Source organism: Eschrichtius robustus, chromosome 11, assembly GCF_028021215.1.
Source record: "Eschrichtius robustus isolate mEscRob2 chromosome 11, mEscRob2.pri, whole genome shotgun sequence".
In the NCBI taxonomy this organism is placed as follows: Eukaryota; Metazoa; Chordata; class Mammalia; order Artiodactyla; family Eschrichtiidae; genus Eschrichtius; species Eschrichtius robustus.
Window position 1 is genome coordinate 41,747,022 of NC_090834.1, and position 14,858 is coordinate 41,761,879.

The window sequence follows — 14,858 nt, forward strand, 5'->3', positions numbered from 1 at the left end:
TTGTTCTCTCTTGCACTAAGTAAGGTAAAAGGGGGTTCCATGCCCTCTGTAGGTACAATAATGTCCCCAAATGCCTACATGTTCACCGACCCAGAAGCTCCCCAAACTTCATCCTTCTGGGGTTTTATGGAGGCTTCATTACATATGCACAATTGATTAAATAAGTGGCCACTGGTGATTGGTTCAACTTCCAGCCCCTTCCCCTCCTTGGAAGTCTAGGGTGGGACTGAAAATTCCAACACTCTAATCACGGGGTTGGTTCCCCTGGCAATCAGCCCTCACCCTTAAGTGACCTAGGGGCATTCCAACAGCCACCTCATTAACATAACAAAATCATAAAACATAACTCTCTTTACTTAGGAAATTCCAAGGATTTTAGGAGCTATTGACCAGAAACAGAGATGAGGACCAAATATATATTTTATATTATAAATCACAATATCACATAAGGTGACTTAAATTCTCCTATTTTTAATACATTTATTTCAACTTGTTTGATTTTCTGTAATTTATACTTCATCAAAGCTGCATGGGTATTCATGACTGCTACACCTTCATGGGGAAATTTAGCCTTTAGAGCCCTTTCATGCACCTTTGAGCCTCAGTTATACTTTGTCTGATACAAGATGCATGACTTCTGCTTTCTGTTTGCATTTTGCTTGGTATAGTTTTGTCTGTTCTTTTCATTTTAACTCTTCTGGATCACTCTGTTTTAGACTGTTAAAAGGTAAACTGAAGCATATTAAACATTTTAAGAGTTTATTTATGCAAAATTCAATTCAAATTTGGCAGCATTCAGCCTAGCAGGAAGGAGCACCGAGGAGCTGTCTAAAATAAAAGATGTAGGCAGAAGGGAGTGGGAACAAGGAAGTTATACTAAGCAAAAGAGTGGGTTGGTTATTGCAAGGTTACTTTCCTTTAGGGGATAATTCTGATTTTTAAAATATATTTTAAGGATGTTACCTTTCTTTGTTTTGCAGATACACATCGGGATAACAACTTTAATAAACATCAATAAAGTTAAAAAATCGATGAGACAAAACTAGCGAACAGACCCAAATGGGCAAAGGTCTAGTTTAGGCCATGAGCAGCGGCCTGGGAAGACGGGGGTGTGAGACTCACAGGCTGTGTGTGATGTGAGAAGCTCCTGAGGCTTGCTTGTGGCTGCAGCACTATCCACTGGGAACCACGGTCAGTGACTCAGAGGCCCAGAGGAAGCTTGGGGATGGAAGGGGCTCAGCCAGATCCTCAGCATCATCCAGTGTTGCCCCAAATTATTATGGGGCCTAGAGGCACACCACTGCAAGGAGGTCCCCTGAGGGTGCCATCAGAAGCAAGCAGTGTCCATACCATCTAAGCCAAGGCAGAAGCCAAAGGCCCATCAATGTTCAGGAGTGGGATGAGAATACCTGAGAGGTACAACATTCTATGGCAGCTGTCCTCGTGGGAAGGTCCACTTCAGAGGCTGCTAGGAACCCTGGTTGTCATGGTAGGAGAAAGCATCTGGCAGCTTGGGAAATGTGTCATTTCTAGGAGATAAAGCATCTCCACTGAGGACAGGCCCAGCCCAGATTGCTGCTTGGCTGGGAGCTTCTGTGCTTTCTGGGGTGGAGGGTCAGATAAAGTCACATTTAGCAAATTCTTCAGTAGTCATGGGCTCACAGATTGAAGACCATCCATTGGTGAGGAATTCCTCCCAGGACTCAAGAGATGCAGGTGCCTCTAGCTTTAGCCCCAGGGGGTCACAGTCAAGGGTGCGGGAGACTGGTCTCTGCAGCTGGGACAAGACTCTTAGAGGCATAAGAGTGGTCCAACCTTACAACCTCACAGAAGTTCACGGGGACCCTGCAGTTCCCAGCATTGTCCCTGGGGAACACTCTCAGAGTCCCAATGACGTTGGGAGGAATCAAAGGGACGCTGTCAAGGAAACTGGATGTAATACCCTCCAGAGATGACAGGCATGGACCAGGGTGCATCGGGTTTTCGGAATCCAATGGAGGACCCAAGGGTTGAAGGTCAGGGGCACAGCAGCACCCGGAAGCCTTAGAAGGATGCTGGAGCCACGGGCTCAGCAATGCACGGTTGTCCATCAAGGGTTCGCCAGCAAACAGGAGCTGAGATGTGAAGTCCAGAGATGTGCGCATTGTGTCTAAGGAGAGGCGCCTCTTAGCCAGGGCCCGGACAGTCCGGTCCCGAGTCCCCTCTTCCCGAGGACGACGACGAGAACCGTATCGGCCAGTTAGGTGGAGATCCGCAGCACATGGAGCTGGGGTCAGAGGTGGAGTCAGGCCGGGCTCCGCGGAGCTGTAGGCAGCAGCAGCCCCGAGCTGGGCGGCAGAGCAAGAACCCCGGGCCGGCGAGGGGGGCAAGGAGGCAAGACCCACAGGGGCTCGGCGGCGGGTCCCATGGCAGGCGGCCACGGGCAGACAGTGGTGTGAGGCGCTGCGGGACGGACAGTGCCTCTGGCGGAGCGTGCCTCCCCTGGGCGCGCGGACCTCCCTCCAGGCGTTCAGGACCTGGCTGTCCGGCGCCATGGGCTGCGTGTGGTCCACCACGGTCCGATCCTGCCCGCGTTTCCACAGCTCGTAGCGCTCCGGTTGCAGGATGCGCACGAAGGCGTCCATGGAGAAGGCGACCCGGGCCTCCCCGCAGCTGCACTGCGAGGCCACTTTGCCATAATCGATCCAGCGCGGGGAGGCGAAATTGATGGCTTCCGCGCAGTTGAAGCCATGGTTGAAGCCAGAGTGGTAGCCGTAGGGAAACGTCACGATGAACTCTCCAGCCTCCTGAGTGACCCGATCGAAGGGGATGCCGTTGTCCTTGAGGACCGTGGGCGAGATGAGAGCCACCTTGTGCCGCAGGAAGGCCTCACAGCCCCGCGCGCTGCCCGGGAAAAGCTCCCTGGCCAGGCGTTCCAGGCGCCGGCCGTGCTCCGGGGGCACCGCGTACCAAGTCTTGGGCTCCCCGAAGTGCAGGTAGTTGATGCTGTAAAGGTCCATGTCCTCCGTGTGCCAGGCGAAGGCGGTCTTCCACATGCCGAAGTACAGGTAGGGGGTGTTGACGCCTTCGATGACCACTCCGCACTCCTGCTCCAGCAGGTCCTGAATGGTTCCCAGGTGTCCAAGGTTCCACTGCTCCGTGTTTTGATCGAATAAGGAGCCACTGACGTCCGCACCATATACTGGTGAATCATAGAGGCGTGTTTTCCAATATTTTCGCTCCAGATCCTCAAAATCAGAGTAGAATGGAGTCTGGTGTTTTTCACTGTTTGTTAAGCGGCGATACTCGCTCACGGTCATGGCTTTCTTCTTTTTGTGGTGTTGAGTAAACACACCTGCCTTTCCAGTGGTCACCTGCTGGAGGGGAGCGGCTATTAAGATGTCATCGATATCATCGTACGTCTGTCTGGCTTTCCATCCTTTCGGTGGAATTACCTTGGCTAGGCCAGCTTGGTGTGCACCTTGAGACTCCATGTAAACAATATATTTGTTGAAATCTTCAAATTCTTCCATGGTTGGGTGGAAGATCATAATCTTCCAACTTGGGTTCTGGCTACCAAAGTGCTTAGACTGCATGGCGACAATAGAATAAGCAACGGACTCCCAGCTTCTTAGGTGTGCTTTGGATACCTGAGAATGTTGGGGAGTACCTTTTCCTTATATTTTCTTTATTTTTAAAGAACTTTTGATATATCTGAGAGGCAGGAACTCAGACTTGAACTTTTAAACAAACGAGGTGGTATCTTCTCCAGGCTTGTCAATCCACCAGAAGGACTCCGCTCTTGTCAGCATTTTGGAGCCAAAGGAAATAGAGTATTTCCCAGAGGAGAGGGCTCTCTGAGCCAAGTCCTGCCTCAGCCTGCAGCTCTGTGAGTTTCCTCTGTTAGGGATATAAGTGCCTGAGGCCTCGCCAGATTCCCAGGCTTGAGTGCATGCGTGGCTTCTCACCTCACTGTAGCAGAAAGTCTCTTCATGGAAGTTTCCAAGCCAAACCTAAAGAAAGTACAAAATATTGAAAATAAGTGGATGACAAAACAAACTAATTTAACATCAAGTTAAAGAAAATTGTATAGCAATCTTAATTTCAAAGTTTGAATTTAAGGGCAAACAGTACACTCTTTTGGTAGGCATGTGAACTGGTGCAGCTATGGTGCATACTATGGAAAACAGTATGGCAGTTCCTCAAAAATTTTAAATAGAACCACCATATGATGCTGCAGTCTCACTTCTGGGTATATATCCAAAGGAAATAAAAACAGAATATCAAGGAGATATCTGCCCTCCCTCATTCTTTGAGGCATTATTCACAATGGATAAGATATGGAAACAACCAACATGTCCAGCGATGGGTGAATGGTCACAGAAGATGTGGTACATATATACAATGGAATACTACTCCACCATAAAAAGAATGAAATTTTGTCATTTGCAACAACATGGATGGTCGTGGAGGGTATTATGCCCAGTGAAATAAGAGAGAGAAAGACAAATATGGCGTGGTATCACTTATATGTAGAATCTTAAAAGAAAAAAAAAAAGTAAAGCTTACAGAACCAGCGTAGAAAAGTGGTTGCAGGGGAGGGCAGGGAAGGGAGGGTAAAAAGGTACACAGTGAATAAAGTCTCAGGAGCGAATGTTAACCATGGTGATTATAGTTGATAACACTGTGATGTATAGTTGAAATTTTCTAGAAGAGTAGGATTTAAATGTTCTTACCAAAAAAAGTAAATATATGAAGTAACTGTGTTAATTAGCTAGATGGGGGGAATCCTTTCACAATGTATATCAAATCACCACAAAGTTCACTGAATATTTTACAATTTTCTAAGTCAATTATACAGCAATAAAGCTGAAATTTAAAAATAAAGAATTAGGGCAAATCATAAGACAGAAAAAGAGGAATATCTAACTGAAGTGTAAGGACATTAAGCAAGCTTGAAACTTAAGGAGTTAAGCACTCAACTCAAGAAATTGGATGCTTAACCCAAAAGAAAAATTAGGGAAAGGAAAACAATGATATAAGCTGAAACAATTACAAAAGAAAAATTAACACCCGATAGAAATGATGACTGAAAACAAAATGCAATTTGTAGACCACTAAAAGTGTAAAAACATAAGCATAAGAGAAAGGAGAGTAAAGTACAAGCAAATCATGTTATAATAAAATAGGGAACACAGATATAAATCTACCTTTATAGAAAGAGTGCCTATGTAAACAAAACAGGAGAAAAGTACAGAACACAAATGTACACATCCTTAACAAGCATTACCCTTAATGTGTAAATACTTGAAACATTCTAATTAAAATCTAATCATTAATTTGCATCGATAGACAAATTATTAGAAATATAGGGTTCACTCAGAACGGGAGAAAATATTTGCAAATGAAGCAACTGACAGAGGATTAATCTCCAAAATTTACAAGCACCTCATGCAGCTCAACATAAAAAAACAAAAAACCCAATCCAAAAATGGGCAGAAGAACTAAATAGACATTTCTCCAAAGAAGATATACAGATTGCCAACAGACACATGAAAGAATGCTCAACATCGTTAATCATTAGAGAAATGCAAATCAAAACTACAATGAGATATCATCTCACACCGGTCAGAATGGCCATCATCAAAAAATCTACAAACAATAAATGCTGGAGAGGGTGTGGAGAAAAGGGAACCCTCTTGCACTGTTGGTGGGAATGTAAATTGATACAGCCACTTTGGAAAACAGTATGGAGGTTCCTTAAAAAACTAAAAATAGAACTACCATACGACCCAACAATCCCACTACTGGGCATATACCCTGAGGAAGCCATAATTCAAAAAGAGTCATGTACCAAAATGTTCATTGCAGCTCTATTTACAATAGCCAGGACATGGAAGCAACCGAAGTGTCCATCAACACATGAATGGATAAAGAAGATGTGGCACATATATACAGTGGAATATTACGCAGCCATAAAAAGGAACGAAACTGAGTTATTTGTAGTGAGGTGGATGGACCTAGAGACTGTCATACAGAGTGAAGTAAGTCAGAAAGAGAAAAACAAATAGCGTATGCTAACACATATATATGCAATCTAAAAAAATAAAATAAAATAAAATGGTCATGAAGAACCTAGGGGCAAGATGGGAATAAAGATGCAGACCTACTAGAGAATGGACTTGAGGATACGGGGAGGGGGAAGGGTAAGCTGGGACAAAGTGAGAGAGTGGCATGGACATATATATATACACTACCAAATGTAAAATAGATAGCTACTGGGAAGCAGCAGCATTGCACAGGGAGATCAGCTCGGTGCTTTGTGACCACCTAGAGAGGTGGGATAGGGAGGGTGGGAGGGAGGGAGATGCAAGAGGGAATAGATATGGGGACATATGTATATGTATAACTGATTCACTTTGTTATAAAGCAGAAACTAACACACCATTGTAAAGCGCTTACACTCCAATAAAGATGTTAAAAATTAAAAAAGAAATATAGGGTTCAACGAAGTTTCTAGACACTGATTATCATACAAAATCTATAGATCCCATACACCAGTTAACAGTCAATTATAAAGTGAAAGAGTAAAATGGTTTTAATCCCTTTAATAACAGAAATACATGGCCCCAGTGAAGAAATCTAAAAATGATATGCATGCAATGCTTGTACTTTAAATGCATAAATAAATGAAAAATTTACCAGGGAAAAAAAGTTGCTTTCTGATACAAAATGTCATCCTTTTCATCTTTATGCTTTAAAGGAAAAAAAAAAAAAAAAAGGCCAAAAAAGTGCTTGCATTCTGCTAGTCTAAAATCTTAATTCCAAATGATGATACACTAGGACCCAGAAAATGGTTTCCTTGAAGGATTCAGCCTCTGAAGGAAACAGGCTGTGCTCAAAGTCTGACTATATATGTCCCACAGCAATTTCAATTCAATCAGTACCACCCCAATTCGAATACCCTCATATTCAATCAAAATCTCTAATTTGATCCCACATAATTTTCAAGTCCCTTCCAATTGACACACTCCTTACTCAGTTCTAGAAACCCTCTCATTCTCATTAGATCGCAGTTCACTCAATGAGGTGCTTTTTCCTGAAAATCTTTGTGATTTTTATCAAGAAAATATTAAGAAAAAATTAACTTAAAGTTGGAAAATACTTTAAAAATAAAAACTCAAGGAAAGGATATCCCAATGTATAGTTCCCTCTCTCTCGCTCTCTCTCTATATATATATGCATAAATAGTGTCATTTTTTAAAACTTCTGGTAGGAAAATAACTCTTTTGCTCATAAGCACAAATTACAGAAATAAAGTGACCTACCTTCTACCAACAAAATCCTGATTCCAGTTGGAGATATTCAAGGACCCAGAGAGAGAGACAGTGTTCTCTGGGCAGCTGGCCTCCAAATGCAGACCCATGTCCTGATGGCTCTGGCTTTCTACCTGGGCAAAGGTATAATTTGATCAGTACCAATCAAAGGTATTTGCTCTGGTTGGTCAGCCCACTTTGTCTGCGCCCTTTTGATTTTTTAAACCAATCTTACAGTGAACTAAGAGGTTGAAAAGAAAAGGATTGGGAAAGTCAAACCAAGCAAATATTAAACAAAAGAAACCTGGTCTAGCAGCAATTAATATCGAATGTATTTATAAGGTAAAAGAAGGACAGCTTATGGTTATCAAAAAGAAACACTCATGGGAAAGATTACAATGATGCACTTTACGCACCTAGACACATAGCACTGAGACATAGAACACAAAGACTGAGAATTATAAGGTAAAACTGACATATTTGCAATCATGGTGGGAGGTTTTTTTTTTCAAACACCGTTCTCCCAGAAACTGATAGACAAGGAGAGAAGAAAATTAATAATGTTATAAAAGTTTAAACAATAAATTTAACAACTTTGATTATATTACCTGCAGCAACCACATAGCAAAATGCTTTTCAACACGTATAAAACATTTACAAAAATTTACCACTGTAAGACCGCATAATAAATCTCAATAAAAATTCCATAGAATCAACATATTGAGTACCATCTTGATGAATCTTTTATTTCAATCATGAAATAAAAGTGAAAGTCAATAATAAAAAACTGAACACAAACATATTTATTAAAAAATGAAATCCACATAACATCTACAAAAATTTCCATATAATTGCTAAAAATCTATGGATTTTTATGTTGTACGCAAGTAGTTAGTAAAACCTAAACCAGAATACCTCAGAATTATTTGAAAGAAAATAAATATAAAAATGATAGAACAATTCAAAAAACAAAATGGAAAACAGCCATATACAAAAATATAAATGATTATTAAAATAGAAGTCTGTTACTTAAAAAATAAAGACAGAAGTGGTTAATAAATTATATAGTCCTCCCTGCTAAAGGAAAGGAGTGCTCCCTTAGCATGAGAAGCAGGTGCAGAGTGGCAAGTGGAGTTGGGAGTCGGGGAGGGGTAATGATTTTATAGAGGAGGACCCTGCCAAACACCATTTTAACCAGGTCAACATCAAGAGTCATGAACTGGGAATTCCCTGGCAGTCCAGTGGTTAGGTCGCCGCACTTTCATTGCCTAGGGCCCAGGTTCGATCCCTGGCCAGGGAACTAAAATCCCACAAACTGCGGGACGTGGCCAAAAAAAAAAAAAAGTCATAAATTACTTTGATAGTATAGGTCCTTGATATGATATGATTAAAATGTGATAAAATTCCCTCTGTAATCTTCCTCCAGAAAAATACAGAAACCCAAGATAATCAAAAGAAAAGCGTCAAATTCCACTAGAGGGGCATCCTACAATATACCTGACCAGTATTCCCCCAAACTGTCAGGTTTCTATACAAACTTTTGGTCAAAAACGAGGAAAGTCTGAGAATCTGTTACAGCCAAGAGAAACCTAAGGAGACATGAAAACTAAATGTAATTTGATATTTTAGATGAGATCTTGGAACAGAAAAAGGACGTTGGGTAAAAGGTAAGGAAATCTGAACCAACGATAGCCTTTAGTAGACAATAACATATTGACATTGGTTCATTAATTGTAATCAATATACCATGGGAAGTAAGATGTTACTAATAGGGGAACATGTGAGTGGGGTCGGGTCAATACTCCCTGATCCACGTGCTCAATGTTTTGTAAGTCTAAAACTGTCCAAAAACTTACGTATTACTAAATATAATATTGTAAATAATAAACAAACAGGAGAAGGCATCAATAAACAATATTAGAATGAAAAAAATTAGAAACATAATCTGAGTTTTGGAAACAGTCTACAATACAACACACTATAAACCAAATGATTCTATGAACCACTATGTGACTTAATTTTTTAGAGCACTTTTAAAAATATTTTAAATTATTAAATATAAAGTGTTCACAGACATCTGTAGAGCATATATGTACAGTTCAACAAATAACTATAGAGTAAACAGAAGTGGAACCACTACCCAGGTCAAGAAATGTAACATTGCCAGGCACCTGGCTGCCTGAATTGCGCTCTTTTTCCCAGATTACAGCCCCTTCTGCCTCCTAGACTGACCTTATCATAACTATTCACATAGTAAATTTGGTAAACATTATAAAATTAAAACTCTGTCCATTTTTGAAAACTTTATATAACCGTGAAGAAACACAAATGAATATATGTACTTTAGTGTATTTTTGGTGTATTTTTTCATCATTTACGCCGTTGCATGCAGCTGGACTTTTCTGTTTCAGGGCTGTAAAGTATTCAACCATATAAACTTTCTACTGTTGATGGGGCTTTGGGTTGTTTCCACTTTTGGCCTCTTACAAACAGCATTGCTCTGAAAATTCTCTGACGTGTATACTGGCCATAGAATATGTAAACTGCAACTTGCCAAATTTTTTCAACACATTTTACCAGTTTACGCACTAGCTGCATGCAAGGGTGCTCATCGCCCTTCACTTTTGCAAATTTTTGGTGATTTTCTGCCTTTTTAGTTTTAGCCGATCAGGTGAGGGCACAGGGGTACCTCATAATGATTTGCATTTACTTGGTTCCTAATAGGGGTGAACCCATTTTTCTGATGATTATTGGCTGATTGGAGGTGCTCCTTCAGGAAGTGCCTCATCAAGTACTGTGTCCATTTTTCTGCTGGGTTGTCTGTCTTGGTAGTAGTTATATGTTCTGCTTATTACTTCTTTACTGGGCATGAGTAACACGATATCTGTTCTCACTATTTGATTTGTCTTTTCCCTCTCTTTTTCATTGTTTTTGATCCACAGAAGTTTCTCTGTACCTCTAACAGAACAAACATTATTAAAAATAGCTAATATATGGTGACTATCTAATGCCAGACACTGTTCAATGCACTCTGCATAGAATAATTTATTTATGCCTTATCTTCATAATGACCCTATAAGGGAAATCCTAGGAACCCTATTTCTCATATGAGGAAACCGCATCAAGGAGATATTAAGAAACTTGGTCAGGGTGACAGATCTTGTAAGTAGGGAAGTATTCAAGCAAGAATCTCCAAGATGATTCCTTAAAAGAAGAACAAAGAGGGGTGACTTCTCCTCTACCGAACTGTGATATTGGAGCTGCAATGGACAAATATATCTACGTACAGAATAGAGAGGCCAGACACAGACACATGGATATTTGGGAGTGTGCCTACGATGGAGGTAGCGTACCAAACCAATGGGGAAGGATGGGCTATTCAATATGTGGTAGTGGCATTGGCACTATTTTGGGGGGTGGAATTGGAGCTTGACCTCATACCACTTACATAAATAAATTTGAGGTGCATTACAGATGGATAAAACACAGAATTTTAAGAGAAAATATTGAAGAAGGTCTTTATGAACTCAGGGTGGAACAATGGCTTAGAGAATCAAAAGCACCATGATGGGAATGTCTGATATATTTAAATGATTCCAAACTAATGACTGTGATGGTTAATTTCACATGTAGACTGGGCTAAGAGATGCCCAGATAGCTGGTAAAGCATCAATTCTGTGTGTTCTGCATGGCTCTTCCGGGAAGAGATTAGCACTTACAACAGTAGACTGAGTAAAGAGCGCCTTCACCACTGCAGGTGGGATCACCCAAACCACTGAGAGCCCAAATTCAACAAAAGAGCAGACTAGGGGTGAATTTACTCTCTCTGCCTGAGCAGACACATCCATCTTCTCTTGCTTTGGGACATCTGATATGGGCGCTCCTGGTTCCCAGGCTTTCGAACCCAGACTCAACCATATTCCCCGTTCTCCATCTTGCAGACGGCCCACCTGACAGATTGTGGGATTCCTCAGCCTCCATAGCCAGATGAATGAGTTCCTCTAATAAGAGCTATACACATATCTCCTATCGGTTCTATTAGTCTGAAGAACCCTGACTAATACAATGATGTAAAAAATTAAAAGAAATTACAGTCTAGGAGAAGTTTGTCATCATACATGAAATAGACAATGAATTAGTATCCTGAATATCACATAACTTCTACATAACAACAACAAAAAATAGTCAAACCAAAAAAAGTAGGCAGAGCTTTAGAGTAGGTAATTCAGACAAGAGGAAATCCAAATGGCCAATAAATACAAGAAGATGTGCAGGATCAGTAGCAATCAGAGAAGCTGTTCTCTGCCCATTTTGATTAGGTCTGAAAATATAAAAAAGTGGGTCAAGGTAGGGAGAAACCAGAACTCTCCCACACTGCCAACACAGGTGGAAATTGGAGGGCAAGCTGGTTTTTCCTAAAAAGTTAAAAGTGAACATAAACATAACCCGGTTATCCTATATACAAAGATGTTCTGTAAAGCATTGTTTGAAATAACAAAGACTTGGAAATAACCTTATTGTCCATCAGCCGCAGAAGGAATAAAATAAAATAAATTACACAGATCTAGTAGACATTGGTGAACTGACTAGGGACTATAGATAGGAAAGTCTTTAGATCTTGTAACTGTAATATTGACTTTTTTAAAAGGTGATGGTGGGGGTATGTTGTTAACACCACACGACATACTACTTTCGGTTTCGTAGCCTTTTGTCTACAAACTTGATGAATATACACTGGACTTGTGATTGTTATTTCTCAGAAGTGGAGAGAGGCCTAGGAGAGATCGTGGCAGTAAGAACGAAGGTGGCTCTATCCTTGCCTTTATTTAATTGTCATTGCCAATGTCCCTTGCTTTTCCAAGATTAAGTATAGCAACAACTTACTGGACATGGAAGAACAGCTGGATCTGGGCATGTTTTCCTGAGAAGAGTGGTCCAGATTGTGAGTATCCAACTTGAGTGTGCCGGTTGACTTGAAATAAAATAGAATTTTCATTACAATTGCTTGATGAACCCCCTTCATTACCACCCCCAGCTCCTGATCCTTTCAAGAAGACTAATTTTTTTTTTAATAGAAGTATAGTTGATTTGCAGTATTGTGTTAGTCACAGGTATACAGAAAAGTGATTGTTATATACATATTTTTTCAGATTATTTTTCATAATAGATTATTACAAGATATTGAATACAGTTCCCTGTGCTATATAGCAATTCCTTGGGTTTTTTTGGTTTTGTTTTTGTTTGTTTTGATTTTTTGTGCAAATCCTTGTTGCTTATCTGTTTTCTATACAGTCGTGTGTATCTGTTAATCCCATACCCCTAATTTATCCCTCCCCTGCTCCCTTTCCCCTTAGCTAACCACAAGTTTGTTTTCTATGTATGTGAGTCTGTTTCTGTTTTGTATATAGATTCACTTGTATTATTTTTTAGATAACACATATAAGTGATATATTTGTCTTTTTCTGTCTTGCTTACTTCACTTAGTATGATATTCTCTAGGTCCATCTATGCTGCTGCAAGTGGCAATATTTCATCTTTTTGTGGCTGAGTAATATTCCACGGTATGTATACACCTCTTCTTCTTAAACCAATCATCTGTTGATGGGTACTTGGTGTGTTTCCATGTCTTGGTTATTGTAAATAGGGCTGCTATGAACACTGGGGTGCATGTATCTTTTCGAATTAGACTTTTCATCTTTTCCGGATATACGCCTAGGAATGGGACTGTTGGATCATATGGTAGCCCTATTTTTAGTGTTTTTAAGCAACCTCCATACAGTTTTCCATAGTGGCTGAACCAATTTGCATTCCCACCGAAAGTGTAAGAGGGTTCCCTTTCATCCACACTTCTCCAGCATTTATTATTTGTAGACATTTTGACGATGGCCATTCTGACAGGTGTGAGGTGATACCTCTCTGTGGTTTTGATTTGCATTTCTCTAATAATTAGCGATGTTGAGCATCTTTTCATGGGCCTGTTGGCCGTTTGTATATCTTCTTTTGAGAAATGCCTACTTAGGTCAAGAAGACTAATTTAGGAACCAGTATACTGGTAAAACTAAACTGTATTTTTAACATTGCTACTCTTTATTGGGCAAAGGAAATTTTGTTTCAAGTATAAAAGTGGGTGAATACATAAGGAGTATAGTGGAAGAAATATTTTCTGAAGTTTATTTTTGTTTCTTGGCCTTCAAAACCCCCAATTTGGTTATCCTAGGTTATTTGGAGCGTGTATCTGCCGGGAAGAGATTGTGATATCCCTGAAATATAAAAAGGAAAATTTCAGTTTCTAAAATTTAAAATAGCAATATGAGCCAGAATACTGTCTTCATAGAGACTTTTCAGAGTTCCCTTATTTCTCTGCACTGTCATATCCACAACTGACCTAAATGAAAGGACCAAAAGCCCTCAAGATCTCAGTTACTTATCACCTGAAAGTTTACTCCTTGCTCATATGAGATCTACTATGGTCCAGTTGCTCTCCAGGGCTGCTGCCTTCCCAGTAATTCCAGTCTGCTTCCATCATGTGGTCCCACCGTCTCAATACAGGGCTTAATCATCTTTCCAGCCAAGCATCTCACTGCCATCCTCCACTGCGGATCCTGAGTTCAGTCTCTCAGCTTCAGTTTTCCACAGAATATACTACCACACAGTTGCCTACCTGCATGGTGATAGGGATGAGATGTGGGCTTTTGCTACTCCTCAAAAAGAACTTCAAAGAAGCCTTACTTTTTCATTAGTTCTGCCTGTAGTCTGACATGGTGCTTCAAATTCCAGATTCTTACTGAAATTCTGTAGGGGAGAGCTGGAGGGAAGAGAGATGTGGTTTGATTCTCTGAAGTGTTTCCTTCTGCATCCAAACTATCATGTTCAATTTCCAAAATTTATTCTGAGTTTGGCCACTTCTGTGCATTTTCAACACTATGGCCTAAGTCAGTAACCATCAATTCTCACCTGTATTACTTAGATGTTCTAACTACTTCTCCTGCCCCCAAGGGGTCCACAGAACAATTAAGGTGATTAGTTAACTATGCAAATTATATCATGTCAAGTGCTGTTTTAAACTTCCAATGCCTTCTCATTTCAAGTTGAAAAAAACTCAAAATATTTCACATGAGCTACAAGGTCCTACATACCCTGGACCCTGCCTCTCCCTTCTCAGTGCCCCAGATACAAATGAGCTTCCTCTCTATCCACACAATAACACCAAGCTCTGTGTTAGGGCTGTTACACTTGTTGTTTCATCCAAGTGGAAATCAGCTCTGGACCTTCCTTCTTGTCACTTGGGACTCAGAAAGGTCTCCTGCTCTATGAAGTATTCCCTGACCACCGGAACCACACTGCCCATTCTGCACTAGCATCCCATCACCTTTAATCTCTTCACAGAACATAGGCCCACTTGAAATTGTCTTGTTCCTTTATTTGTGGATTGGTTTATTGGGATGTGTCAATGACTTAACGATGTGAAATATACATACAGCATTGAGAAGGCAGTGGAGACTTGGAGAGAAGATTTTTCACATGCTGGCACTTTTTGTCCTATGTTTGCTCATCCCTCCTAGC

General features: G+C 40.7%; 1 protein-coding gene across 1 annotated transcript; it reads right to left on the reverse strand.

Annotated features, from left to right (window-relative positions):
• Positions 1 to 1,615: 1,615 nt before the first annotated feature.
• LOC137771795 (lysine-specific demethylase 4D-like) lies at positions 1,616 to 3,578 on the reverse strand. Its single transcript, XM_068555458.1, is given in 2 exon segments — positions 1,616 to 1,754; positions 1,756 to 3,578. Coding segments are annotated over 2 exon segments (1,959 nt in total). The 5' UTR covers positions 3,576 to 3,578.
• Between the last annotated feature and the right edge of the window lie 11,280 nt (positions 3,579 to 14,858).